The sequence below is a fragment of the Mustela nivalis genome (genome assembly GCF_964662115.1).
Source record: "Mustela nivalis genome assembly, chromosome: 1".
Lineage (NCBI taxonomy): Eukaryota > Metazoa > Chordata > Mammalia > Carnivora > Mustelidae > Mustela > Mustela nivalis.
In genome coordinates this window covers 391,873-419,689 of record NC_139020.1, presented here as the reverse complement: position 1 = coordinate 419,689, position 27,817 = coordinate 391,873, and the positions used below count along the sequence as shown (strand labels likewise).

General features: G+C 61.4%; 1 protein-coding gene across 2 annotated transcripts; it reads right to left on the bottom strand.

Annotated features, from left to right (window-relative positions):
- Window positions 1-25: 25 nt before the first annotated feature.
- LSS (lanosterol synthase) lies at window positions 26-27,128 on the bottom strand. 2 transcript variants are annotated; one of them, XM_082719890.1, is made up of 22 exons: window positions 27,015-27,128; window positions 26,650-26,818; window positions 26,286-26,424; window positions 23,788-23,896; window positions 22,767-22,888; window positions 22,401-22,497; window positions 20,469-20,604; window positions 20,087-20,195; window positions 19,419-19,537; window positions 18,496-18,593; window positions 17,940-17,967; window positions 16,109-16,165; window positions 15,383-15,454; window positions 15,014-15,064; window positions 14,343-14,492; window positions 13,634-13,730; window positions 12,502-12,607; window positions 5,594-5,659; window positions 5,016-5,096; window positions 4,311-4,481; window positions 3,282-3,360; window positions 26-2,739 (listed from the first exon to the last, which is right to left on the bottom strand). In XM_082719890.1, exons 1-22 carry the CDS (start codon window positions 27,026-27,028, stop codon window positions 2,608-2,610), a joined length of 2,202 nt encoding a protein of 733 aa, XP_082576016.1. In that variant the 5' UTR covers window positions 27,029-27,128; the 3' UTR covers window positions 26-2,607. The 2 variants fall into 2 exon arrangements, with proteins under 2 accessions (XP_082576016.1, XP_082576017.1); XM_082719891.1 differs by having other exon boundaries at window positions 14,343-14,405; window positions 27,015-27,106.
- Window positions 27,129-27,817: the final 689 nt, after the last annotated feature.

Here is a 27,817-nt window from a genome sequence, read left to right as displayed (position 1 = left end):
AATGAGGAGGCAACAGGAGACAGCATTAATCTCTGACACATTTTATTGCCCAATTAGGAAACTGGTATATGCAGCAATGTTGATTCTGTCTAGTAAGGAAAACACTTTCTCAATCTGCACTGTGAATCAAGGGTTTCCAGTTAGAGAATTCCACAAAGGGAAGGTCTGAAGTCCCAGCACGAACACAGAAATCCTGACATGGGTCCAGCAAAACCCTCCCAGCACGATACTCCAAGTATGTGTCCCAGAACCAAAATAATTGGAGTTCAGACATCTTCAATGATTTGCCCCGAAAAGAACTTGATTCTGTTTGATCTGAAGGACAGCCGACACGGGGCGTAGAGCAGTGACTCACAGCTGGCTGCGTTGCCCAGTGTCCCCCACGCGAAGCGCTGTCACCGCCTGTCCCCACACGCCGGGGCTGCGGGGTCACCGGCTGTACTGGCCATGCGCCACTTTCCACCGCTGAGCTACACAGTTCACAACCGGAAGTCCGTCCTCTTAAACCCCTTCACCTACGTCCCTCATCCTCCACCCTTTCCCCTCTGGGACCCACTGGTTCAGTCTGGGTTTACGCGTCTGTTTTGTCGAGAACTTGATTTTTAATGAGGCTGAGGCACACAATTTCCCCTCAGGTAATGGAGATGCGCCCACTCACCGTGAAGCAGCTGCTCTTACCCCTGAAACTGAGGAGGTGGCGGCCCAGCGTCCAACATGGTGCCCAAGTGAGTCTCAGAAAACCCCGGATCTGTGACTGTTCCCAGCAGGAGACACAACACAAGGGAATGACATGTCTGTTTATTAAGGCAGGTGGCCACAGAAGCGACACCATTTTTAGCGGAAGAGCCGATTTCTCACTCCCGATGTTGTCTGGCGCTCTGCTCTGGACGTGGCCGGGAGCCTCCCGAGGGCAGTGGCCACTTCGAGGAGCAGACGGACCAATCACCACCCAGGCTTCGGCTGCCCCAGCGCGGGGAGAACGTAGGCCAAGCAAAGACGCGCGGGAGCAAACCCAACAGATTTCAGAGCGACCCCAACAGTTCCTTCAGCCAAAAGCAGCGCTCGTGTAAACCGCCACGGAGAAGGGGTGATGCTCGGCGGGCATCCACGGAACACCAGCTACGTGCCACGCGGCGTGGCAGCCAGCGGAGCCTTCTACGTGGACATCCAGCCCAGCCCCAGAGGGCTCCGAGCAGAACCACCACCTTGGGGCCAGAGAAGGTCTGCGGAGGAACAGCTTAGACCGAAGCCCAGAACAGATGAGCCCCAGGCAGAGCTACGGCCAGCACACAAGGCCACGAAAGCCGCGGCGCCAAGGCCACACGGAGCAAAGTCTCCGTGAGGGTCCTCCAGGGACCTGAGCCGCGTACGGCAGGAGCGGGGGTGCACGCAGACACCCGGCTGTCTGATGCAGGACGGCCACCCGAGGGAGCAGGCCAGGGGTCGCTGCCAGTCGGGGAGGCGGAACAGAGGAGCAGTGGGCGAGGGGGCCCGGGCGTGGGCGAGTAGGCTGAGCCCAGGAGCAACACCAGGCCTGGCTTTTACTGTCATCAAAGCTCCTGGTGACTCCATGTGGCCACAGTCCTGGGGAGTCCCTGAGCACATGAGCCACTTGTTCTCAAGGTCAAAGGCAAAGCCAGAACCTGGGTTTCTCACCCTGAGCCCCACATCCACGCACATCCCACCAGATTTAGAGATTTAGAGCCAGAGGGAATTCAGAAGTTTAGCACCAAAAAGGCATTGCCTTAGAAACGCGGCCCTCACTTCTGCTCAGAGCACAGACCAGGACATGAGGGTCGGCAGCAGGCATTAGGGTGCCCCACGGCGTCAGGCCTGTCCAGCCGGCTACGCAGACTGCTCCGCTGTCCCTGGCACGCGGCAGCGGCCCACGGTGGTAGCCTCCCAAGCGCGCGGACACTCGTCGCCCATCACGCTGGGCCTCCTGCCTGGGGCTCTCTCTGTCAGCCCCGGACGCTACGGAGAAGGATGCTGGCGCCCACAACCAGCAGCACGGCGAGGCCCCACGGCTGGCAGCACGTCTGGCTCCCCTGTGAGCAGGCAGACGCGTGGCAAGTCTAGTCTCCGTTCCTTCCTGAGCCCAGGGTGTCCAGGTGAACGGGAAGAACCGGCGTCCGCTGGACTGTCCAGAAAAGCTGCCGCATCCCTCAGCCCCACAGACAGAAGACACAGGGACAGGCCCAGCCGAGCTGGCTCCTGGGCAGCACCTGGCAGAAGGCAGTCAAGGCACCATTCCCTCTCCCAAGAACTCAGATATCGGTCAAGAAAGCGCCCCAGCCCCAAGGAGAGGACATGCGCCGTGCCCAGGCACCGGAGAATGTGCCAGGCCTCCCCAGGGCCACAGCACAGCTTGTCCCCATCCTTACCCAAGCTCCACAAGCTTCTCTAACTAAACCTGTCCTGAGGATCAGGTGTCTAAAGGCACCAGCCCCAGCCCCATCCCGTCCTGCAGAGGTGGGTGGTGACGGGCACTGGGCACCCAGGCGGGGCTCCTGCAGCCCAAGCTGCCCCAACGGGAACGCGCGTGCCGGCGGCCGCTTGGAAGCCCCACCCATCCGCCGCCCCCACCCGCCCATGCGCCGGGGGCCCTCAAGGCTGGCCGGCGAGGGCACTCTCAGGGTAGAGGCGGGAGAAGCGGCCAAGGGCCCAGATGGGGAAGACGTTCCTGTAGCTCGTGTAGTTGATGGCACAGGACTTGTTGAAGACGCCAGCGATGTTCTCCTGAAAGAGTACAGGGAAATACACACCAAGGGCTCCCTGAATGGAAACCCCGGCCGGCCCGCTGGACGGCTCCCGGGGAGTCTGCACGGGAGCCTCGGCGGGCCACCCCCTGCGGCCACCCCAGTTCTGGAGCCCTGCCCTGTGGCACAGCCCCCAGCCTGAGTCACCAGCTCCTCACAGCTGTGCCGACCCCACACTCATCCAAGGGAGGGGCTCAGCCTTACATGACCTTGTGAGCTCAGGCCTGCAGGACCGGGGAGGCTGCCCTGCACTCGCTGCTGAGTCAGAGCCGTCAGGCAGAGGCTGAGGCTGCCCAGAACCGGCCCCCGCCCCAACCCCAGCCCAGCTGGTGACTCAGGCTGCAAATAGAGACCTGCTTCCACACACTTCCTTCCTCACTGGAGGCCGTGACGGATCGCAAACCCCCAAGACCCCGCCCACCGGCATGCCGCCAGGGGTCTGGGGGGCATAGGTGTGCGAGAACGACCATGCCAACCGAGGCCAGTATTGGGCCATGGGCTCCTCGGGCCTCCTTGGCCTACCTGGGGCCAGTCGCCACTGGGGAGCTGCTTCCGAAGCAGACAGCTGACTCCTCTCTCCAGGGCCTCCACGCAGGGGTGCCTGGGGAAACGGGAGGCACTGAACACATCTGCCACCAGCCTCCAGAGGACAGTGCCTCTGGCTGCGGCCCAAGCAGCATCCTCGCCCTCACATAGCCAGGCAGGGCAGACATGAAACCCTGTGTGACAACTGACCTGCCCTGCCGGCCACGGCCGCTAGGACGGCTGGCACCGTGGACCATGACTGCCTGTTTCCTGCCCAAATCCCAGACACCCAATCCCTGAAAAATGCAGAACGCAGCATGTGCAGGGGTGAGCAGGCCGGGTGGGCAGCCCCACCCATGGGGCTGGGTAAGGGCCTGGGCTGCTCCAGACCTGTCCTGGGGGCCCCGGCCACCAGGCACAGCTGTGTGCTCATCCCAGGACAGGAGGAGAACTCTCATGCCCACCGGGGCCCACCGGCCTTCCGGATTCTGTAAGGGCCCCAGAAGTCAGACGTACTAATCCTCACTAGTCGTGGCACGAGGGATGACGACACAGTAGAAGGACTGCGTGTGGGGTCAGGAGTGGTGGGAGGCAGACTGCCCTGCGGGGCACCCCCAGACTCGGCTGCTCCGGCTCACACTGACCTAGCCTAACTGAGGGGGTTTTAGGAAGATTCCCCAAACAGCCCCAGAGCCACCAGGGCAGCCCGGATCAGGATACTGTGCACGTGTGTGTGCCCGTACACGTGTGTGGAGCCAGGAGGCCACAGAGAGCGCTGTAGGGACCTGCCTCACCCCACCCTGTGGGCCCGGGCCCTCCCCCTGACTGTCACTTTGGGTGGTGGTCTTCGCAGCGGCGAGCCTCTCTGCGGAAAGCCCGCGTGTGGAAAGACCTGTGCCCTTGTCCTGCACGCCCCCCGCCCGGCTCAGAGCTCGGCTCCCGCACCCACCCAAACTGCCTGCTCCAGGCTCAGCGCCCCTCCTCCTCGCGACCCCAGTACTCGGGCACGGGTCCCACAGCCCCCACCTGACGGCCATCAGCCCCATCAGGGCCCAGCACGTGTTATGGATCTGAGACGTGGCGCTCTGCACGTAGCGCCGCTGCTCGCAGGACTCGAAGTCCTCCCCCCAGCCGCCATCCGCCATCTGCCTGGAGAGCAGGAAGTCGCAGGCCTGGGAGACCGCCGCGCACACAGCCCTACAGAGACCAGCAAGACAGGTGACCAAGATGGAAGGCCCCAGGCCGAATCACCCACTGACCGGGCCTCCCCAGGGTACGGAGGGGGTGTGGGACAGAGCACAGTGGGTGGCAGGGGGCAGCCTGCACTCCGTCCCACCCACCATGGGACGGGGATGGCACAGAGACCCCCCCTCCCAGATGCAGTGAGCAGCTCTGGCACGACCGCCCCCCACCCAAAACACCGGCCACAAAGCTGGGACGGCTCAAACCTGAGGCCGCCTCCCTTCCCTCAACCCAGCCCGGGGCAGTCCCACTGGGGCTGGGGGCCAGGGGAGCCCAGAGGGCCCCGCCATGCACAAGCTACAAGCTGGAAGCCTCCAGAACAGGGAGCCAAGGCCTCAGCCCGGTGTCTTTCAGCTCCAGAGCCAGGAATCTCACTCCTTCGAAAAATACCAAAGATGCCCCAAATCCAACACCAAAGGAAAAGATGCCCCCAGCAGAGCGGCCTGCCGGGAGGAGCCCCACCGAGCAGGGCCAGGAGCCCACACTCACCCGCTGTGGTAAGTCTGCCCCATGCAGGCGAAAGCTTCCAGCCCAAACCAGGTGCCGTAGGTGAAGCAAACCCCCCAGGAGCTGGAGGAAGACAAAGGAGGGTCTCAGCCTCTTCAGAAGGGCGTGAGAGCAACAGGAGCTCTGCCAGACCTAGGGCTCGGGGAAGCTGGGGTTATTTTCAAGAAAACCATCCACATGGCCTCTAGCAAGCCATCAACTTGTGCCTCAGGCTTAGGGCTGAGCAAGAGACCTGCCCAGCCTGGCCCTCACAGGACATAAGACGGACCCACACCCAGGGGAAGGAGGAATCACAGACGCGACCCCGTCCCAGGCCACAGAGCCCTCCCCACCCACACAGGCGGCCAAACTCCTTCAGCAGCAACTGAGCAAAGCCCCACCAGGACGGGGCCGGGCGCTCAGACCCAAACAAGGCCCACCTGCCGCCAGCCGCAGCCCCACAGCCTTCCGGTGCGGCGCGAGGCCCCACGCGGGCACCCGGCGAGCACACTGAGGGCAGAGCCCTCCCATGCCCGGGCACACCCGCGCCCGGGCACACCCGCGCCCCGGAGCTCACTCACCCTTCCCAGGAGCCATCGGCCCGCTGCTTCCGCCGACAGAACTCCAGGCCTTGCTCGAGCGTCTCCCTGGAACACGGGACGAACACAGGACGGTGCTCACAGAGGCTGCGGGGAAACAACCCACCTGCCCCGGTCCACCCGTCCCAAGGCCTCCGTCGAACGGCAAGGTCTCCCTTCACAGACCGGTCAGAACCGGTGGTCGAGAGAAGAAACGCCGAGGTCAGGGAGGAAGCGAGGAGAGGACACAGGACGGAGCAGCCCAGTCGCGGCGAGAAGAAAGCAGGGCAGGAGGAGGGGTGAGCGGCGGCCCCAATCCAGAAGCGGCGGCGGACAGAACCGGTTCCGCAGCCGTCACGTCAGTGACACAGGCTTGAGTAAACAGGCAAAGTGAAATTTTCAAAAGAAGTTAAAAATTAGGAAATGTTAGATTCAGGGATCCAGCCTAAGCCCAAGCGGCTCTCTGGAAGGCTGGGCTGAAGGCACAAGCTCCACGGTGACCCCCACGAGCCTCGCTGGCAGGTCCCACCCCCACGGCAGCCCCCGCGCCTTGGGACTTGCTTCCACACAACAGACTGAAGCCAGGTTGACGGGACATCATTTCGGACACTCGGGCACGGGGACGTCCAGCTTCCGTCTTGCTAGCAGACTCCCTGTCCCCTGCGGGCTCCCTGAGATGGCACCGAGACCCACATGGCCAGAAACTGAGGGTGGCCTCTAGCCAATGCTCAGTGAGGGAATGGGACCCTCGGGCTGACCTTCTGCAAGGAATGGAAATCTGCCAACAGCCATAGGAACCTGGGGCAGACCCTTCCTTAGCCAATGCTCAGAGGAGACCCCAGTCCCCGCCGGTGTCCTGGGTGGCAGAGGACCCAGCTGGGCCACGCCTGGGTTCCCGATCCACAGAAACTGTGAGGTAAGAGACACTGTTGTTGGGAATTTTAGGCATGCTGTCACTCAACAAGTGACAACCAGCACGAACAGTAAAGGGCCAAGCACATAACACCAGCAAGGAAAGAGCGCCGTGACCACAGGTGCAGCAGAAACGGAACGGTTAAGAGAAAACAAGAAAGCTTTATGCAATATAGGTGAAAACTTGGAACACACAAACTGCCGGGAAAGGAGCTTCTCAAAACCACCTCAAGCAGAATGGGAGCCTGGCTGGTTCCAGGAGGAGCAGACCCCACCTTCCCAGAAAAACAAGTCCAGCACTAGAAGTTTTGAATGGTAAATTCTACTAACGAACCAAGAACGATCATTCTAACGTGACACGGACTCTTCCAGGGAACACAGGAAGAAACACGCCCTCACTTATTCTAGAATCACAAAAGACCCTACAAGAGGGATGCGGGAAAGCACAACTGTCAGGCTATCCATGAATGAACACACACGCAAAATTCAAACCTAAATTTGGGGGAACTGAATACAGTAGAGATATGATGATTCCAAGTTAGGCTGTCCCAGAAACAACAGTGTTTCAACCTACAAGGATCTACAATAATCATCTATAATTAACAGACGCGGGATATCACGTTTATCATCTCTACAGAGACAGAAAAGTCATCTTAAAATACAACACCCACAACAGAGGGAAAAAAGCAACTCAGCACATCAGGAAGAAAAAAGAACTTTGTTAACCTGAAAAGGGGTAACTACCACAAAAAACCCTACAGCAAAAATCATTCCAAATGAGGAAAAATTAGAATCATTCCCCTTTATCATCAAGAAATACAAGCTGCCACCTCCACTTCTGCTACACTTCTGCACACGACGGGCCTGTACAAGCAGAAAACCCACAAGAACCCACAATGAACGACAACATACAGAGCTGCCCGGAGGGATTCTCTGGGGATTTTTTTTTTTTAAAGATTTTATTTATTTGTCATAGAGAAGCGAGAGCGAGCACAGGCAGACAGAGTGGCGGCAGAGGCAGAGGGAGAAGCAGGCTCCCTGCCGAGCAAGGAGCCCGATGCGGGACTCGATCCCAGGACGCTGGGACCATGACCTGAGCCGAAGGCAGCCGCTTAACCCACTGAGCCACCCAGGCGTCCCTCTGGTGGTTTCTAACATCCAAGGAGGGAATAATGCCAAGTCTGTACAACCTCTCCCAGAGACCAGAAACAGAGGGCGCGCCGCCCGACTCGCCCCGTGGGAAGAGGGTCTCCTAGATACCAAAAGCAAAGACCTCACGAGAAGGAAACTACAGACCACCTGCCTCAGCAGCACGGACGCGGAAGTCCTCAGACCACCTGCTTCAGCAGCACGGACGCGGAAGTCCTCAAGAGGGCACTGGCAAATCACAACAGCGCACAGAGTGACGTCCGGACTACAGACCAGCGGGCATCATCGTCCCAGGCACGGAAACTGACTCTGCATTCGAAGACCAAGTAACGTGACCTATCGAATCAACAGGCTAAACAGGGAAAGTCACGTGACCACACCAATAGCTACCAAAGTACTGGACAAAATCGAACCCCATTTACGATCAAAAAATTGCAGCCAACTAGGAAGAGAGGGAAGTTCTTCACCTTGAACAAGGATGTCCTCTCAGTATTCCTATTCAACACTGCACTGGAAGTTCTAACCAGTGCAACAGGACGAAAAAGAAAATAAATGGTATGTAGATTGGGGAAGAAAACAATCACGGCAAGGTTGCCGGGTATAAGGCAATTGTAATAATTCTCTTCTTACCAGCAATGAACAATCAAATTCTGAAATTAAAATCACAATATCAATTATGTTAGCACCAAAAAAAAAAAAAACTTAGGTATAAACCTAACAAAATACATACAAGATCTATAAGATGAAAGCTAAAAAATTATCATGAAAGAAATCAACAATATTTGCGACTTGATCTACAGATTCAGTGCAGGCCCAATCAAAATCCCAGCAAGTTACTTTGTAGGAAAGATCCCAAAGTTTATACAGAAAGGCAAAAAAAAAAACAAAAACAACCCAGGATCGCCAACACATCATTGAAAGAAACAAAGATGAAAGTCTGAGTGACCCTACCCGACTTCAAGACTTCCTATAAGGGACGCTTGGGCGGTGTGGTCAGTTAACCGTCCGACTTCTGATTGTGACTCCGGTCACGATCTCAGCGTTGTGAGACTGAGCTCCAAGCTGGGTTCTGCACTGGGCATCAAGCCTGCTTAAGGTGCTCTCTCCCTCTCCCTCTGCCCCTTCCGCTGCTCACTTGCTCCAAAATAAATAAAATCTTTAAAAAAGAAAGAAAAAGACTTGCTATAAAATCTACAGTAATCGAGACAACGTGGCATGGTTAGAAGAATAAACATCAGAATGAAACCCATCGCCCAGAAACAGTCCCACATAAATTTAACGCAATCATTGTGGACAAGGGAAAGCAGTTCAATGGAGAAAGGAAACCTCACCAAACGAGGCAAGTGCGATTACACGCAAAACACAGTCCAGACACAGACCTCACATCCTTCACAAACGGTAGCTCAAGGGAATCACAGACCTGTGTGTAAAACACAAAACTATAAAACTCCTGAAACATACCACGGGAGAAAATCTAGGCAACCTTAGGTTTGGTGACGACATTTTAGACCCAGTCCCCGAGAGGAGACCCCAGTCAGCGGGACCGCATTAAAACAAGCAACTGCGGCTCGCCCAAGGCCCTGCTAACAGAAGGAAGAGACGAGCCACAGACTGGGAGAAACTTCGCGGAACACCTAGCTGACCAGGACTGCTAGTCAAAATGCTTTCCAAATACCCTAGAATGTGACCATGAGACAACAGAAGATCTAAACTCACATCTGACCAAAAAACATACAGACATTGGACAGATACATGACAAAACGTTCAACGTTCTCTGTCCCTAGAGAACGGCCAATTAACACAATAAACCGCTACACACCTATTAGAACGGCTAAAATCCGGGAGCACCAGGAACTCAAGGCTACAGAACACCAGGAGCTCCCAGCCACTGCAAACTAACACGGGCGCTCCGGAAGCAGTTTGGCGGTCCCTTACAAAATCATAAATACTCCCACCGCGTGACCCAAACCCGTGCTCATCCGGTATTTACCCAGATGAGCTGAAGACACGTCCACACAAAAGCCTGCATGGAGTAACTACGGCAGGGTGATTCGTAACTGCTAAAACGTGGAAGATGTCGTTCAGGAGGTAAATGCTCAACTAAGCCCCAGAAACAGGGGCTTCTGGGTGGCTCAGCTGGTTAAGCGACTGAGCCTTGGTCTCAGCTCAGGTCTTGATCTCAGAGTCGTGAGTTCAAGACCTGCGTCGAAGCCCAGTGTGGAACCCACTTAATAAAAGAAAAATAATAAAATGAAAAAATAAAAGCTGAAACAGACACATAAATACAGAGAACTGGTGGGTGCCAGGGGGCAGGGCGTCAGGGGACGGGCAAAATGGGTGAAGGGATGAATGGGAGGCACAAGCTTCCGGTTACAGAACGAATAAGCGGGAGGTGTAGGTACAGCGCGCAGGAGAGTTGCACGTCGGTAGAGCCAGCAGCTCTAGATCGTGGGCGTGCGGGTTTGAGCCTCACACTGGGTTGCAGAGATTCCTTAAAAATAGAGTCTTAATGGGCGCCTGGGTGGCTCAGTGGGTTAAGCCTCTGCCTTCCACTCAGGTCATGATCTCAGGGTCCTGGGATCGAGCCCCGCATCGGGCTCTCTGCTCATTGGGGAGCCTGCTTCCCTCTCTCTGCCTGCCTCTCTGCCTACTTGTGACCTCTGTCAAATAAAATCTTGGGGGGAAAAAAAGAGTGTTGCATGAGGACTACGGTAGCCACGCTGTGGTGAACACGTGCACGTCTGCGGGCCCACTGTGTGTACGCCTGAAATGCATGTTAACGTTGTCTGTCAACTAAAGATTCAGGGGCACCCCGTGGCGCAGTCCGAGTGTCTGACTCTTGGTTTCGGCTCAGGTCACGATCTCAGAGTTGGGAGACTGAGCCCCACATGAGGCCCGGTGCTCAGTGGGAGTCTGCTTGGGACTCTCTCTCAGCCCCTCCCTCTCTGAAAGAAATACGTGAATCTTGAAAGAAAAAACAAGGGCACCTGGGTGGCTCAGTCAGTGAAGCACCTGCCTTCGGTTCGGGTCGCGATCCCGGGGTTCTGGGATCCAGGCTGGCGGCGGGCTCTCTGCTCAGCGGGGACCCTGCTTCTCCCTCTGCCCCTCCCCCAGCTGACGCGCGCACGCACACGCGCTCTCTTGCTCTCTGTCAAACGCATCAACGAATAAATAATCTTAAGAAAGAAGAGGAAAGACAAGACTGACAAGCTGCTGGCGGAGGAGAGGCCCAGGTCGCCCACGTCAGCAAGGAACCGGGGACGCAGTGGGTCGGAGCTGCTGCCGGGGACACTGCAGGCAGCGCCGTGCAGATCCACAGAAAATGGAGCGGATACGGGACAGTCCCCAAAACTGAAACAAACATGAAGAAAAGGAAATCTGCACAGTCCTAGAACAAGTAAAACCGACCCCGTTAAGTAAGAACGTAAAACCTTCCCTCCGAGGAAACTCCCGGCCCAAACGGAGCCCGAACAGTTGAGGCGACAGCAGCAGACGCCCGCACACTCTTCCAGAGAGCCGGGGAAGAAGAGAAGCCTCCTGCTCCTCCCACGAGCCTGCGCTCCTTTCCCGGGAGAGCCAGAGCCTGCAGAGGACACTGGCAGGGGACAGCAGACTGTTTTCTCTGTGAGCACGGGCGTGCAAAGCCTCCGAAAATGCTTTCCGAGCAGAAACCAGCAACGCCGCGAAGGCACAGCGTGACCACGAAGGCACAGCGTGACCGCGAAGGGACAGCGTGACTGCGAAGGGACAGCGTGACCAGGCTGGGTGTGCGCTGGCCCTGCCGGGAGGTGTGAAAACACAAGCTTGCGCCGGGCGGAGGGGAGTCCTCGGAGGCGCCCGTGACACGGCGAGTCAGCTCCCCACGAGAAGTGGGTGCCCCGGCCCCGGCAGACGAGCCGAGGGTTCAAGCAGGTGAGCCACAGGAACCCACCGGAAGGTTCCCGAGGAGCCAAGACGAACCAACGGTAAACGGTGCCCCCGCGCTACCCGGACAGGCCGCGGCACGGGGGACGGCATGGGGGACGGCGGGCCGCTCTGTGACCAGCTGGCAGGGCCCACACACCAGGTGATGGCCCAGGTGCAGGTCAGAGCTGCCCACAGAGAACCAGAAGGGGAGCTTCCGGCACCCGCTGTGCCCGCTGTGCCCGCTGCGTCCCGCTGTGTGCCACCTCATGGCAGTTCCACGTGCGCACGTCTCTCCACGCGTACCAGACGTCAACAGGACGAGCTTGTTTAAAAGCCACTGTTTCTGTGGACACGGGTGCAGCTGGGGATATAGGCCTTTTTTACCAATATTAGGATGTGGAAAAGCTCCGATTTCTGTGTTACAGCTGTGCTGCTCTGAGCCCCGGTACACACTTGATGAAGAGCCGGCCTCAGAACAACACGGACTTGAACTTCGTGGGTCTACGGGTAAGTGGATCTTTCTTGACAAACACCGAACTTCCTCCTTATCGTGCTAACATTTCGCTTCCTCCAGCTTACATTATTGTGCGAGCACGACCACGAAAACCGCAATGCGCAAACGCGTGCTCACCGACCGCGTAGGTCCCGGGAGGGCCGGCGCTCAGCAGCAGGCTCCCAGCAGTCAGGGTTTCAGGGCGTCGGGAGCTCCGTGCAGTCACTGCGCGGCCCGGCCTCCCTGACCCTCCGCAGGGCGGAGGCCTGCAGCTCGAGGCCCCTCCACTGCTACAGGAGTTTCCGTCCACAGTCCCTCTCTGCGGCGAGCCACCCACCCCAGCAACACACGCTCTCAGTGTCCGGTGAGCCCGCGTCTCAGCTCTCGGCTCCTCAACGGGCAGCACGCGTGGCTCAGTGACCAAAGATCCCTGTGTCCAGGCCACCCTTACCTGACCTCCTTGGCCCTGTGGTCTGGGAAGCGCTCGTGGAAAAGCTTCAGTGCCTGCATCACGGCCGAGGTGCACTCCACGTACGTGTAGTCGATCATGATGTCCCCTGAGAGGGAGGGAGGGTCAGCGCGCGCGAGTGTCGTCGCGTCACCCAACCCAGCAGCTCGTGCCCCGCCGTGAAGAGTGAGAGCAGAGCCATGCGGGACAGCAAGCGCCAGGTCACCCTCCAGAGAAAACAAGGAAGGAGTCCCCGCGGACGGGCCCAGGAGACACGGCCACCAGGTAGGAGGGTGGCCCGTGTCTCCACGGTGGCCTGCAGACCCGTATCCGGCTGGAGGACGTTTGGGCCGGTGGGAGAGTGAAGGAGCAGTACAGGGCAGAGCTGCGCCCCACCCCAACCGGAGCACATCGAACAGTTACAGAAGCGGGACAGAGACCCTGAAGCAAGGGCATGGGGGCACGCAAGGGCACACACTCGGGGACAGAAGCTGCCTGGGTGTATTGTCCCTGCCGCAGCGAACAGCAGGGACAATACAGGCCAGTGGGTCCCCCCTGACACCTCCTTGCAATGTGCCTGGGCTCTGGGAGGAGCACCCAGGACACAGGACAGTCCCCAAGGAGGACAGAGCACACAGCAAGAGCCAGCCCAGGCTCAAGCCAGAGAGCCAGGTGTGACTGCCACGGACTCCTCCACCACCTCTGAGAAATAAAACCACAATTTTCCATCCACAACCACTGGCATGATGGCCACCCTCAGAGGCCAAGAAGCACAGACAGGGCTTAGAGGGTGCTCCTTAAAGAATCCACCACTAGGGCGCCTGGGGGGCTCAGTGGGTTAAAGCCTCTGCCTTTGGCTCAGGTCATGATCTCAGGGTCCTGGGATCGAGTCCTGCATCGGGCTCTCTGCTCAGCGGGGAACCTGCTTCCTCCTCTCTCTCTGCCTGCCTCTCTGCCTATGTGTGATCTCTGTCAAATAAATAAAATCTTTCCAAATAAATAAATAAATGAATAAAAAATAAAGGATCCACCACCATCTGCCCGCAGCTTGGCCGGCACCGCTCCTGGCCTGGAGGAAGAACTCCGGCTCTGGTTGGCGTGTCGGGTCCCTGGGTCTGTGTCACCAACCACTCACCAAAGACCTCCGAGGGGTTCAGCAGCTCCAGCAAGTGCCCCCCACGCTTAGTTTCATAGGTGGCAAACCCTCCATCAGAATTCCTCATGTTCAGCAACTAAAACCAGAGAGAAAACAACCTGAGAGTTTACCCGTGTACCTGAGCATAAGGGGGAGCCCACAAGCTCTCGTGGACCTTTCTAGAAACACCCAAAGCTAAGAGCAATGGGGCAGGGTTGGGGAGCGGGGAGCCAGCTGTCATCTTAAACCGAGACCCTCGGTGCCCAGAGCAGCAGGCTGCAGCTTTCTCAAGCAGGTGCTCTGTGAGTGGCCACCTGGGGTCCTGGCACGCACCTGCTCCCCCATTTACAGAGCACACGTGTACTGCCGAGCTATGTGGTCCCCACGGAGAGACACGCACCAACACCGGGTACGCTGAGGGTTTCGCACAAACGCACAGAAGTTCCCATTTTCTCTCCACACAGCCCGTGGAGAACGCCAGTCTGCCCTGGAGCAGCCAGACCCGCGAGCCTCCAGCTCAGGGCTCGGGGTTTCCCCAAACACAGATGCATCAGAGGGTGCGCCACCCGGGCTTGCAGTCTGACCCCAGGGGTTGGGGGGACGAAAGCCATCAGAAGCGCAGTTCACACGTGCTGCTAAGAGGACCCGGGGGTGGGCGGCAGGGCAGCCTGGGCGCCATCGTGCCCCCGTCCAATGCCCAGAGCCTCACCACAGCAACGGCGTCACAGAGCCGCTCACGCGTGACGTGTTTGGTGACAAAGGGACACTTTTCCTGCAGAAGAAGGATGGACTTCAAGGCCTCCGCGGTGCAGTCGGCAACAATCCAGCCACAATCCAGCGTGCTGAAAGGGAAGCCCCCCTGCAGGGCGTGCGGCGGTCACGGGCAGGGCAGAGGGCTGAGCCCGTGTCCTGGTCGTCAGGACCTCCCCAGGTCAGAGCACCTCCCTCACCTGTGCAGCTCCACGCCGCACCCCTGCAGGAGGACCCCCCCGACCTGCTGCGGGAGGCGCACACGCCGTGTCCACGCTCCCACACCCCCAGTGGGGCTGCCCTCCACCCTCCGCGGCAGCCCCGTCACCCTGACCCAGGTTCCTACGAACGCGGTCCCACTCCCTGCACGCGCTGCCATCTGGGAGCGCCCCTGGGGCACGGGCACGTGCGCATAGCCCCCAGCGTGCAGCGCGTGGACGCCTGCGTGGCTCAGCCACCTCGAGCCTGCACCTCCCCAGCCAGGGGAACCTCAGATGCGCTGACGGAAGCTCGCGCCGTGTGTCTATCCGAGCGGGAAGCCCCAGGAAGCCGTGGGAAGAGCCCCAATCAAGGGCAAAGCAGGACCAACCAGACCACAGGACTCCGGGCAGAGCGGGGCGGCCACGGTACCTTGCTCATCTGGCGGTAGTACTTCTGGTAGTCAGGAGGGTTGTCTGGGACCTGGACAGCATCCAGGACGCACATGTGGGAAGCAGAGGAGGCCCCACGTCACCAGCAGACCCAGAACTGGGGCCGGCGGGCCTGGCACGGAACACATCAGGACCCACAGCCGCTGCCCTACGGCACTCTCGAACACTGGAGCCAGAGGCACCCTCCGAGGCCTCACCCCCGTGGCCCGTGGCCCACAGCCCCCATCCGCTGCTGGGGAAACCCAACTGGGCACTACCCTGAGCTGGAGAGGGCAGGCAAGGTGAGGAGGTGGCACCCCTGCCTGTGGGAGCCCCAGCAGCCCCAGCCACAGGCCAGACTTGGCCTCACCTGTGAGAGTCGGAGAAACGCGTGCGCCTGCTGCAGGGCAGACGAAAACTCGGGCCTGTGCTGTGCTCCCGCCTGGAAGAGACAACGGAGGTGCAGCCGCTACAAGCCTGCACGGCTGAACTGTTTCCCAGGCGATCCGGGGACGTCTTGCCGCCACTGGGAAACAGGAGCAAACCCACCCGAGCCTCAGGCCCTTCCACTTCTGCTGACAAGTCAGGAAGATGTGATGGAGAAACAAAGGAGATGAAACAGTCAACACCAAACCCAGCCCAGCCCGTCCTGCGTCCGTAAGACCCTGCCCCATCTAAGGCAGACCCCCATGTGGCCCAGACCCCCTCCCAAGGCCTTCCAGAATGTCACCACCCCCAGTCCCACCGGCACAAAAACACATTCCGGTTTCCCTCCAGCCTGTGCTGAGAAGTATCCACAATGAGCAGTCCGAGTGTTGTGAAAAGCCTAGAGCCCACTCCCCCGCTAGAAGCTTCCTGCCCTGTCTCCCCAGGAACAGACCTTACAAGGCTCCTGAAGCCTCCTGAAGCCTCCCAGCCCACCCACCACCCGAAGCTGCCGGGCAAGACCACTGTCTTGCTGGGACCATCACCAGAGGCCTCGGAGCCCAGGGGGGCCAAGAGTCAGGGTCAGCAGCGGCCATGTCACACTGGAAGCAGCAGTGGACACCCAGAAAGGTCAACTAGAGGCTGAAGATCAAGGAGGCAGAGCACGTACCTCCAGCAGAGCCTGGATAGCGAATGAGGTGTCCCACACCTGCGAGCCGTTGGTGCCCTGCAGGCAAGGACGGGCCGTTAGAGCAACAGCGGCTCCCCCGACCCACCCACCATCGCCCGGGATCTGAGAGGCGCCTGCAGGGCCGAGGAGGAATCAGGGGCTCCCAACAGCTCCTGCAAAGATGGGGGGAGCCCAGCCAACTCCTGACCCCAGGCTCCACGCTCTGTGCACTCCTCAACACCCAGGAGGGCCAGAGAAGGGCTGGTCCTGCAGGCAGGGGACGGTTAGGGAGCCCCGCCTGCCTCCCCCAGGCTACCGGCCAGGACAGAACCCTCTCGGGGCATTTCGAGGATCTGGACGACCACTGCCGGGACGCTCTCTTCCTCGGCCAGGGACCCCTTCACATCTGAGCACACCTGGAGGTGCTGGGGCCTGGCAAAGGCCTCGACAGAGGTGAACAGGACCCCCCGCAAATGCCATCCTAGGAGCCGCGTTCACCAATCAACGCTCTGGTCCCACAAGAAGGCCAGTGGCCAAATCCCACTGAAACAGAGCTAGACGGGGACAGATACTCAGGTAACAGGGACAGGGCTGGCAACACCAGGGCCCAGATCAACCAACAGCCCCGAGAGGGCAACAGAAGCCCTGGCCCTGCAGGACACGGAGCAAGGACACCTATCACCAGGAAACCCTCCTGCCTAAGAGAAACCGTTCAGGATCCAGCCTCAGGGCCTAACCCCCGCTGTCGGAAACGGAGGACACGGAGGAAACCACCAGGCAGACCCAGAAGGTAGCTCTAGAAACCGATCGCCCAGGAAGGAAGGGCACCCAGACCACTGCACAAAAGTGGCTTCGAGGACCAGCCACATGGCTCAAACCCTGACGTCACCAAATGTGCCACAAAACCAAACTGGGGACCATCACCAACCCTGCGAGGCGTCAACACCAGCAGAGCCGTTTCCTGAGAACGCATCAGCTGGGCAGGGAAGGGCTCAGAGGACACAAACAGCCCACACAGGGGCTCTTGGCCCGTAGGAGTCGGGGAGCCGCGGGTAAGCCGCACTGAGGTGAACTCCGCACGAGACGGTGCTACGTCTGTGTGCGCCCATCCTACAGGGCCAGCGGCCCACGCGATCCAAGCACACTGCTGGAGGCTCCAGGTCTCCACAGTGCGCCAGCCGGTCACAGCAGACGAGACCCCCCACAGGGGGACCTGACGGCTCCTGGGCTCACTGCTTCCAAGCCTGGTCAGGAGCAGCCTGCCCCAGCCGCACTGTGGTCAGGTACCTCCACCCCCGGGTCGGGCACAGGAAACCAGCCAGGGGAGAGGCAGCAGCAGAACACCAGCTTGATGGACGGCGCAGAACAGGAAGGGCCAGGTGGGAGCACACGTGGGACGGACGCCCTCCGAGGCAAGGGCGGCTCTGCAGGCGCTCCGCTGGGGCGCACAGCACAGGTCCTGCCCCCGGACGCCTGCACTCCCCCACCCCGTCCGGCCCGGCGTGTGGGCACGGAGGCCAGTGGTCGCAGTGGGACGAGGCGGGCCCGTCAAGAACACCCGGAAATGCTCATCTGCTCCTGACCTACAGCTCTGAACTGTTCCCATGGGCCGGGGTCAGAGGGCAGGGGGTCGCCACAGACCCTCAGCCCTCCCACAAGCCCTGCGCCTGCCGATGTCCCTGCCACTGGCTGTCCCCTCAGATGCAGGGGATGCTCACAGCCACTCAGCACACGCTGCCAGAACTCCCCGCGAGGAGCGGTTACCCTACCAAACCCCAAGATCAGAAATGGTTAGAAAGGAAGCAAGTGGCCATAGCCTTGTAGCCTTTACCTGCATTTTCATGCCATCGAGACCCAGCCTGTGAGAACGAGAAAAGCCCAGGTCAGGGAGTAGAGGGCTAACAGCTGACGTCCGGCGACCACGCGGAGCCTGGCTCACCCCGCTTACAGCAGCAGGCCCACATGGCCGCCGGACGGAAGAGGGCCCCTCGAATGCACGACTCCCTGTCGTGGGACACCGTGGGACACGCTCACCCACAACGGCCCCACCGCGACCAGGGACTGACCCGTTCTCCTTGTCAGTGAGGCCTTCCCGACGTCCCCCCGCACCCACCCAATCTGCTGCAAGCTTCCAGAAGCCCCAGGAGTGAGTGCTTCATGGCAGTTCAACTCCACGCCAACCCTCACCACCTTCCCCAAACCCTGAAATTCCTGGTCCAGGCGTGACTCCAGACTCCAGACTCCCCAGCACCCTTGAGAGGACGCGGAGATATGGGACCCTGCCGCCTGCCGCTGTGCCCAGGCAGGGCCCCTGCACATCTGCCCTTGGCTCTTGGTCAGCAGCAGGAACCTGGTGACAGACCGGCCAGGCCCTTCCCGCTACTCACCAGAGGTAATCAGGAATCCTGGAGATGTGCTCCCGGAAGACGGAAGAGGCCGGTCCATCCACATGCCAGCGCACAAGCATGTTGATGGTTTTCGAGATCTGTGGGAGACACGACCCCGTCAGGACCCTGCTCCAGACACGCGGCAGCTCCCACACATGAGGATGACAGTGCCAACCCTGGGCCCCCAGCACCACCTCCCTCTGAGCCAGACCAGGCCTTCCACTCTCAGCGGAGCGCTCACGCCTCATCAGGCCCTGCCAGAGACCGAGCCAGAGCTGCACCCCACAAAGGGAGGCAGGAGAGGCCTGAGGCATGTGCACGGGGTGGGGGGGAGGATGTGAGCCGAGCCAGCTGGCGAGCGAGCACAGCCACGGCAAGGCCTGGGGGCCCAAGTGACACAGCTCCACTGGACTGACCTGAAAGGCTGCCATCATGGCCCGCCAGGGCACCAAAACAGCAGCCACAAGGCAGCCCCTCGACCCCGCACTGCCCGGGACACCCCTGCCTCTACAAGCGCGTCCACGCTGGGCTTCTGCCGGGCCCCACGGCCTCATGATGCAAAGCCCGCTCGGGAGCCCAGAGCCTCAGAGTGAGAGCCCTGGGTCACAGGCTCAGCAGGAGCCGGGCTGGAGCTCCGAACCCCACAAGGCAAGGGCAGTAGCGAGTTCTGTGGGGAGATAGTCAAGGGAGAAAAGGCATCCCTCCCAACTGGCCAGAAAGATCTTGAGAGGTGGCCCAAGGAGCAGCATTCCAAACACACTGGGTGGTGGGGAGGGTGCTGTCTGCCGGGCTCCCGTGGGAGACCTCACCTCCAGGAAGGTCACACTCCCAGCTCCAGAGACCGGCCTCAAGAGGGCCTCCCACCCCAGCTCCTCCCCCTACACGGCAGGGAGGTACTGACACGGGGCAGCGGGAGCACTGACCGGGCCAATGCTGAGGCACTTGGAGAAGCGGTCGTCTGCCACGATGTGCTCGTACAGCTTCTGGACGGCCCGCTGCCGCAGGCTGGTGCTGTGGTGGCGCTCGTACAGGTTGAGTAATGCTGCAGGGGTGAGGTCATCAGCACAGGATGGCCCCTGGGCCCTTCCCTACCCTGTCCACCCCCCGACCCCCCCCCGACATCCGGATGCGCTGCCCCGGCCCTGCCCCTAGGACCGTGTTTCCTGAATGGAAACCCAGCCAGGGTGCATCTCAGCACTGACGGAGACAGGGAGCCAGCTGCCACCCCGGGGCGCAGCACACAAGACAGGAGCAAGGGGAGCACGAGCCGTGGAACAGGACGCTTCCACACGCGGCCCCCGTGCTGGCCCCCAAGCCATGGGGCTTCCTGCAGGGAGATGGGCCTCCACTGGGCCCCCGAGTCCCTCCCCCGACTGGAAGGAATGAGTGTGCCCTCCAGGCCCGCAGCTCCTGTCTGGGAGCCCCAGCCCCGGGCCTGCTCCAAGGGCGAACACAGGGCAGACTGACTGGACACGAGGCACACACGGCTGTCCTCCTCATCACGACGCGGCCCGCACGACAGAGGGGTGCGAGAGAGGGAGGAGACTCGGCGCCCGCTGAGGTGCCCACCAGGCCTTCGGGGAGCACCCACCGTACACCACGCGGAGCAGCCAGCTGTGCGGCGTGTACAGATCCTCGGGGGCCACGCTGCTCCTGTGCGCCGGCCAGTCGATGCCCGCGTAGTCCTCCACGTAGAGCTCCTGGGGGCACCAGCGCCTCAGCACCCTCCCGCCCACGGCCCTCCCGGGGGTGCACCCCAGTGAGCCCCAAGCCGGCTCTCGGGACCTGCTCCCCCAGGCGGACTCTGCTCCCAGGTGCCCCGAGCCGTCCCCTCGCCCCCGCGGGCCGTCACGGAGGATCCGGCAAGGCGGAGGTTCTGCTCTCCCAACTGGGAACTCAGCTCTGCAAGCAGGATGCGCAATCGGACTCGAGGGGGCCCCCAGGCCTAGGGGTCCCTGCCCAGGAGTTCTGACCTGGCGGAGGCTCTCGATCAGCGGGTCCTCCTTTGCGCTCAGCCGGATGGCGTAGCAGTAGCTCATGGGCAGGTAGACCTGTCGGCAATGGCACCAGAGCGTGGAGGGGTGCGCGGGGACCCAGTCAGGAAACAGCCTGCGGAAGAGCACGTTGGCAGAAGGTCCCGGCCCCCTCCGGCACCAGCCACGCAGCCCCGGCCCACGTGGGCACAGCCACCCACACGTCACAGCCACACTCCCACGGTGCCGACAGGCACAGTCTGCAGGAGTGACAGCCACTCCTCCCACTTCAGCCTGAAGCCAGGAAAGTCGACGTCGACACCTCGAGGGCCGTCTGCCGTACAAAGATGCCATGGAGATGCAGAACGTTAATAACAGACAAACAGGGTGAAGGGTCTACGGAACATTCTGGACTCTCTCTGCGACTTTTCTGGAAATTGAAAACCATCCCAAAATAAAGTTTATCTAAAACCCTTCAGAATGGACTCCCCTTCCCAAGATTGAGGCTTCGAGGGTTATTGTCATCTCCACCAACATGTTTTAGGCCAGACATTTAGCCTGGCCGTAGCACAGCCGCCCGGGGGGGTGGGTACCCGGGGCACTGTCCTCACTTTCCCTCCCAGCCTCCTGTCGGAACATGTGAGGGGCAGGGGCAGGCCAGTCACCAGCTGGGCAGGGACCCAGCCCTGGGCCAGCTCTAGCTTTGGGCCCCACCACTCACTTCAGGGAGTGGCGGACCTTACAAGGGCGTATGTTACAGCTTCTCTGCCGCTGGAGAGGTTCAGGATCTCCGGTCCTCCACCCTGCACACCTTCCCCCCTCAAACTCACCCCTCCAATGCCACCCCAAGCGAGACCAGCAGTGCCCTCACGGCCCAGCAGAGACCACCAGAGCCCCGACACTGGCCTCCCAGCGCTAGCCCGGTGCCCTTCCCTGCCCACGCCTCATGCCCCGCACAGGTCCACGGGACACTAGCGAGCCGCCAGTGAGGACAGCAAGGGTGGCCCCAGGACACCTCCTGACTCCTCCCAAGCACCCCTCCCAGCACCTCACCTCACCACCCTCTGCCCGTCACCCCCCGGCAAGGCTGCAGAGGTTGGGCCCTCAACCCTGGCGTCAGAACCCTTCACCTGGAGGACCCCCGCCACCGAGGTCGCTAACACAACAGCCTCCAACCTCCCTGACAGCTCCCTGGGGGCCACGACACTGCTGACAGGGCTCCAGGGAGCCACGGGGGCTCAACCCAAGCTCCACCAGGGCTCTCAGCCCCTGAAGGTGACACCGGCGGACTGACATGCCCATGAATGTTTTCTGGGGAGATGCCCAAAATGTGAAGATGCTGGCGAGAGTGTTGCAGCGGAAGGACTCCGTGCTGACTCCGCGGAGTGTACAAACGGCACCGTGGTTCTGTGCACAAGGAAAACCTTCTCTTTTAAACTGAGGTGGCCACGGGTGACAATATGATGCCTGGGACCGACCTTCCCAGTCACCGGCAGAGATAAGAGAACAGAAAAAAAGCCCAGCCCAGCCCAGCGCTGAGGCTGGCAAGAGCTGCACGCCCGCTGCCTTCTTGTCTCTGCTCCCACGGAGGCTCCGAGCGCCCATGACGACAAGACACAGCACAGCCTTCTGCAACAACGCCAGAGCTTCACGCTCGCCACACCAGCCGTTCTCCCAGGCTGGAGCAACCTGCTCACCTGCCCAAGGCCCAAGCCCACGGTGTCCCCCTGCTGCCCAACCGGGAACCCCTTCCATCCGGCTGCAGGACTCAGCCAAGCAGGGCCTCCACCGGGAGCCTGATGCAGCCTCCCTCCACAGAATAGGCCACCCCCTCGTCTGTGGAACAGGCAACGAGTGACCCAGGGCCGGTCACCCGACTCAGGAAAGCACTGGTCACCCAGCCCCAAATCAGCCGCAGAAGGACAAGCATACCACATCTCCGGGAACAGAGTGTTGAGGCCTTCCCAGCTGTAAACGTTCAGGACAGCCAACCAGAACTTCCCCCAGGAAGGGATGAGCAGAGCACCACCTACGGAGAAGCAAAGTCCCCAAACATCTGCCCGACTGTGAAGATTAGCTCCTCAGGAACCGCATGTGCCCCCTCGCAGGACCCGAGCACAGTGCTGAGGCTCCTCGAGCCCAGGAGAGAAGCGGGCCCCCGAGCTGCTCAGGACCGCCCAGCGGCACAGGAGCTGGGGCACCAGCGGCTTCCCCAGAATAGGAGTCCAGCCCCAAGACGGACTTTCGCGGCCTCTGCCTGCAGGAAGGAGCACCCAGCAGGGGCTGTGCAAGGAGTACCTTTCTTGTGAAGAAGGTTCCGGGCGCGTACCAAGTCGGGGTCATCAGGCCCGACACCCAGGATTCTCAGAGACACATAGTTGAGTGCAGTCCCGAACACCGTGGACTCACCCTCCACGTGCCTTGGGGAGGAGACAGAACAAGAGAATGCCACACCTCGTTACTTGTAAGAAACTGAGCAAGGCTTTCAGCGAAGTCTCTGGAGAAAAGTCAAAAACGCTCTAATACCTTTCGCTGACGTAACGGGAAAACGTAACCAACACTCCGAACTGCCACACAGCTCCCACACCTGGACCGTCCCCAGCTGCCTGGGCGCGCCCTGCCACCTCCTCTACTTACGTCCCATGCCCAAGTCCACGGGGCCAGTCCCAGGGCAGAGGCCCAGCTCCGGCTCCCTCATCACCACAGCACACAGACCCAGCTCCGGAGGGAACAAGTGGAGGCCCAGAGCCCCGTCAAGGGGCAAACAGAGGCTGGGCTGTCCCCCAAGAATTCAGATGGGGGACCCCTGTGGTGTGGATTTAGCTCACCGGGAGGAACGCCAGCCCTGGGTGTGGAAAAAGAGGTACCAAAGCCCACGACCAGGGCAGGCAGGCAGCTGAGCCCCCTGGGGGAAGGCCCTGCCCCCAGCTGAGCTATGTGTCCGAAAGGCACACTGAGAACTGGGGGGCACCTGGCCGCCTTCGCGCCACCTGCTGCCACTCCAGAGTCAAGAACTTCCTTCTGCCTTAGTGGTAACAGCCGGAGGTTTTCTGTGGGGTGAGTCTCACGAGTCTCTCGAGCAGTCAGAAAGCCGAGTTGCAACACAAGCTAGAGGACCCATGGCCAGAGTGTGCCGCCACCTGTCCTGAGACCCCCGGGACACCAGGGTCCAGCTGACCACAGCACCCAGGCCACGTCCACTTCCCACCCACCCCAGGCCCAGAGTGGCTACAGCCCCCCCCACTCTTGACAGGCGTAGCTCCTGCGTAAGAACACGCGTGCACACGCACGCACACGTGGCAGTAACAAAGCGACTCACAGGCCCCAGCCGCCGTCGGGGAGCTGCACTGACCGCAGGTACCGCACCATCTCTTCTCTACAGCCCGCAGGCAAAGGGATCTGGGCCACGTAGCAGGTGATCAGGAGGCCTATGTGGCAGAAAAGATGTCACCGGGCGCAGACGTTCAGCACTGCTAAGCCCAGGCCCCTTTCCTCCCACCCTACAGGGAGCTGCTCTGGCCCTTTCCTTTCCGTGGAAACGAGCCTGAGACGGCTACTCCTCCCCACATCATCCGGGACGTCGGGAGTGAGGCCCCAGGAGCGGCAGCAACACATGATACCCCTACATGGGGTGTGCAAAGCCCTCCCAGCCACTCGAAGTTCCCACAAGACTGTCTACACCTGCTGGAAAAGAAACACCAAATGGTTCACCCCTGGATAGCACAAGCTTTATTGCTTGTGTTTTTTTATAGGTTTTCTTCTAGGATATGTCACTTTGCAAATTGGAGAGATAGCCAATGGCCAATAAATTTTATCCACAAAAAACCTTTTCAGCCTAGCCCTCCTGAATATGGTCCTCACTGGCCATCCCCATCCCTAGCCTCCACCTCCCCAGCCACAGGCTGTGGTGCCCTGCCAGGGAGGTGAGGGGGCTGGGTGTCTTGGGGTAGGCCCTAGTCAAAATGGACCACGAAACACATGCCTGACTCTGGCTCCGAGGCATCAGAAAGCCTGGAAGACAGACTCAGAAGAATGGCAGCTAGGTTTGGAGATGCTGCAGAGGTTCCGAAAAAAAAAATCACCCCAAATCAAGCCCGTCTCTTTTCATTACAGGTATGACGCTGCCAGGACAAAGACACATCCATGGCCAAGAAACAGAACCAGCATCTTCCCCACTCTACAGGCAAGGAAACTGAGGCACGGGCCCCAACTGGAGCCCGGGGGTGGACCCCAGCATCAGGGCTCACCACAGTGATACACATATGTGCACGTATGACCAAATCCGATTCCCCACATCACATAGGAGGCAGCCAAGGCACAGTGAAGTCCTACCACCTTGCCTGGCGTCAGAGCAGACCAATGCCATGGCAGCACCTTCCCATAGAGACCCATGGGAATAGTCACTGCCACATGATACACTCAATGGGGAGTTGTCTACACAGAACCATGGCCCCCAGGAGCATCTTCCCAAATTAAAGCAGGAAAAGGAAGGAGCGGTGAAAGCTCAGCCAGCCATGGAAAAACCCCGTAGAGTACCTCTGCACAGACCAACCTGAGAAAGAGGGTCTGTCCAGAGTTCAGAAGAGGGAAGGCCAAGGCGCAGCCTACAGCCTGCACGGGGGAGGAGCCCCAGCAGGCGGAGCCCAGAGCTGCAGCAGGAGCACGAACCAGTGCAGCTGTCCCTGGTGCCTCGAATGTATGACCTAGCCTGATTCTCATCAGCCCCATGTCACTGATGAGGTGGCCGAGACACAGTGAAGTCCGGTCACCTTCCCGAGAGCAGGCAAATGTGGTGTCCCTGCCTCCCTATGAAGACCTCCGGCAACCGTCTCAGCAGGCTGCAGCTGGGGCCAAAGGGAAGAAAGAACCCCTTTGGCTGACCCCTAAGGACAGGCCCTTGGGTCCCTGGACAAGAAGCTACAACGCTGCACAGCCCAGTACGGACAAGAGCAGACGGAGAAAGGAGTCCTTCCACATACCTTTACAGGAGGGAATTTCTGACCTGACGCAGCTGAGTACCTACTGAGTGAAAATCCTCAGAACACGACGGTTTGAGCTAGCCGGACCAGTTGAGGACCCAGGAGGCCCAAACGCAGTCCGCCTAGGACTCACCAACTGAACCAGCAGGTTCCCTGCCTGAGCTCCCCCGCCCCCAGGGTAAGTTCGCCCACACCAGCTACTTGGCCTCCCCCAACCTGCCTGGATGGCCTGGTCAGTGGGTAGAGCCAGCAGCTCTAGACCGTGGGCAAGCGGGTTTGAGCCTCACACTGGGTTGCACAGATTCCTTAAAAACAGAATCTTAAGGGGCGCCTGGGGGGCTCAGTGGGTTAAAGCCTCTGCCTTCGGCTCAGGTCATGATCTCAGGGTCACAGGATCGAGCCCCGCATCGGGCTCTCTGCTCAGTGGGGAGCCTGCTTCCTCCTCTCTCTCTCGGCCTGCCTCTCTGCCTACTTGTGATCTCTGTCTGTCAAATAAATAAATAAAATATTCAAAAAATACAATAAAATCTTAAGAAAAAAAAAGATCCCACGCATCACCTGCGCACCTCTGACACCTTCACAGAGGCCAGGTCCCCCGTGTGCAGCGCCTGTCACGAGCCCTGGGACCGGGGGCCCCTCCGCCCTTGCCCCCACCTCCTTCTGAGAACTCGGCGCCCCGCCGCCCCACGCGGGCCAGCGCGGGCACAGGCCACCCCGCAGTCCCCTTCCCCAAAGCTGCTGGGTTCCCACCCGCCCGTCCTGCGCGACGTTCACCGCGCGGAGCCCGGCCCGACCCCGGCCCCGCAGGCCGGCGCCCCCGCACGCCCGCACCACCTACCCGGCAGGAGGAAGAGCGGGCCGCCGTAGTCCCCGGCCCAGTGCCCGTCCTCGGCCTGCAGCCGCACGTAGAACGCGATCCCGTTCAGAGCCGCCGCGCGGGCGCTGTCCGCCTGGGGCCAGGCCTGCAAGGGACTCCCCTGCCGCGGGGGACGGACGGGGCTGAGCGCGCGGCGGCCGGCGCGGGCCCGAGCGGGGACCCCGGGGCCCGAGCGGGGACGCCCACCCGCTCCCGGCCGGACCCGCAGGCTCCGCCGCACGAAGGCAAAGGCCGGCCGCGCGCTCCCGGGAGCCGCCGCCGTTTCCAGCCCGCGCCCCGCGCCCCGCGCCCCGACGCCCCGGCCCCGCGCCCGCGCCGCACTCACGGGGTCCAGCCCCAGCGCGTGCGCCTCCAGCGCGGTGGGTCCGCGGCCCGGCTCCTCGTCCCGCGCCAGGTACGTCCACGTCTGCCGGCCGCGCGCGCTGCACAGGCGCCAGCGGCGGAGGTCGGTCGCCGGCTCCGTCCTGTGGGGGCCGCCGCGGCGACGCAGGCACCTGCGGGCCGGGCGCTCGGGTCAGCCGCCGCCTCCCGGGGCCGCCCCGCCGCCCCCCGCCGCCGCCCGCCGCCCTCCCCGGGGCCTCCCCGCCGCCCCCCGCCGCCGCCCCCCGCCGCCCTCCCCGGGGCCTCCCCGCCGCCCCCCGCCGCCGCCCCCCGCCGCCCTCCCCGGGGGTCCCGGGACGCGGGACTCACGTGCCCTCCGTCATGACCGCGCCGCTCGCCGCCGCCGCTCCCGCCCCAGGTCCCACCGGCGGCCGCGGCTCGGGCGTCTCGGCAGACGTCGCGGGCGCGGTGGGCCGATGCCCCGCAGCCAATGAGAGCGCCGCGAAGGTGGGCCCAGGGCGCGCTCGGCCGCCTCACTGGTCGACAGCCGGACGCCCCAGCGCGACGGGGGCGTGGCCGGGCGGGGTCTGAGCGGGCCGGGCCGGGGCGGAGGCGGGGACTGGGCGGGGCCTGCAGTCGCGACCCGGGCGGTGAGGGCAGGCAGGGGGCGTCGGGGCCGCCCGGGGACAGTCGCGGCCCCTCGCAGGGGTGCCGGGGCTGTGCGGCCCCGGGATGAGTCCAGGGTGGACGGTCTGGACCCCGAAGGGAGGTCGGGAAGGCGGAGACTGAGAGCGGCGGGGCCGGGAGGGGCCGCGGGGGGGGCGCGGCGGGCCTGGGGCGGGAGGCCTCGCCCGCACCGACCCCGCACCTCCGTCCGCACCACCGTCCGCACCGACCCCGCACCGACGCCCGCACCGACCCCACACCACCGTCCGCACTGACCCCGCACCGACCCCGCACCGACGCCCGCACCGACCCCCGCACCGACGCCAGCACCGACCCCACACCACTGTCCGCACTGACCCCGCACCGACGTCCGCACCACCGTCCGCACTGACCCCGCACCAACGCCCGCACCGACCCCGCACCGACGCCAGCACCGACCCCACACCACCGTCCGCACTGACCCCGCACCGACGTCCGCACCACCGTCCGCACTGACCCCGCACCGA

Coding starts and splice junctions, on each gene's coding strand:
- LSS (XM_082719890.1), bottom strand. Junction 22,498..22,766: donor GAACCTTCTTCACAAGAAAG/GTACTCCTTGCA, acceptor GCTTCTCCGTAG/GTGGTGCTCTGCTCATCCCT. Junction 15,065..15,382: donor CGTTTCTCCGACTCTCACAG/GTGAGGCCAAGT, acceptor GATGCTGTCCAG/GTCCCAGACAACCCTCCTGA.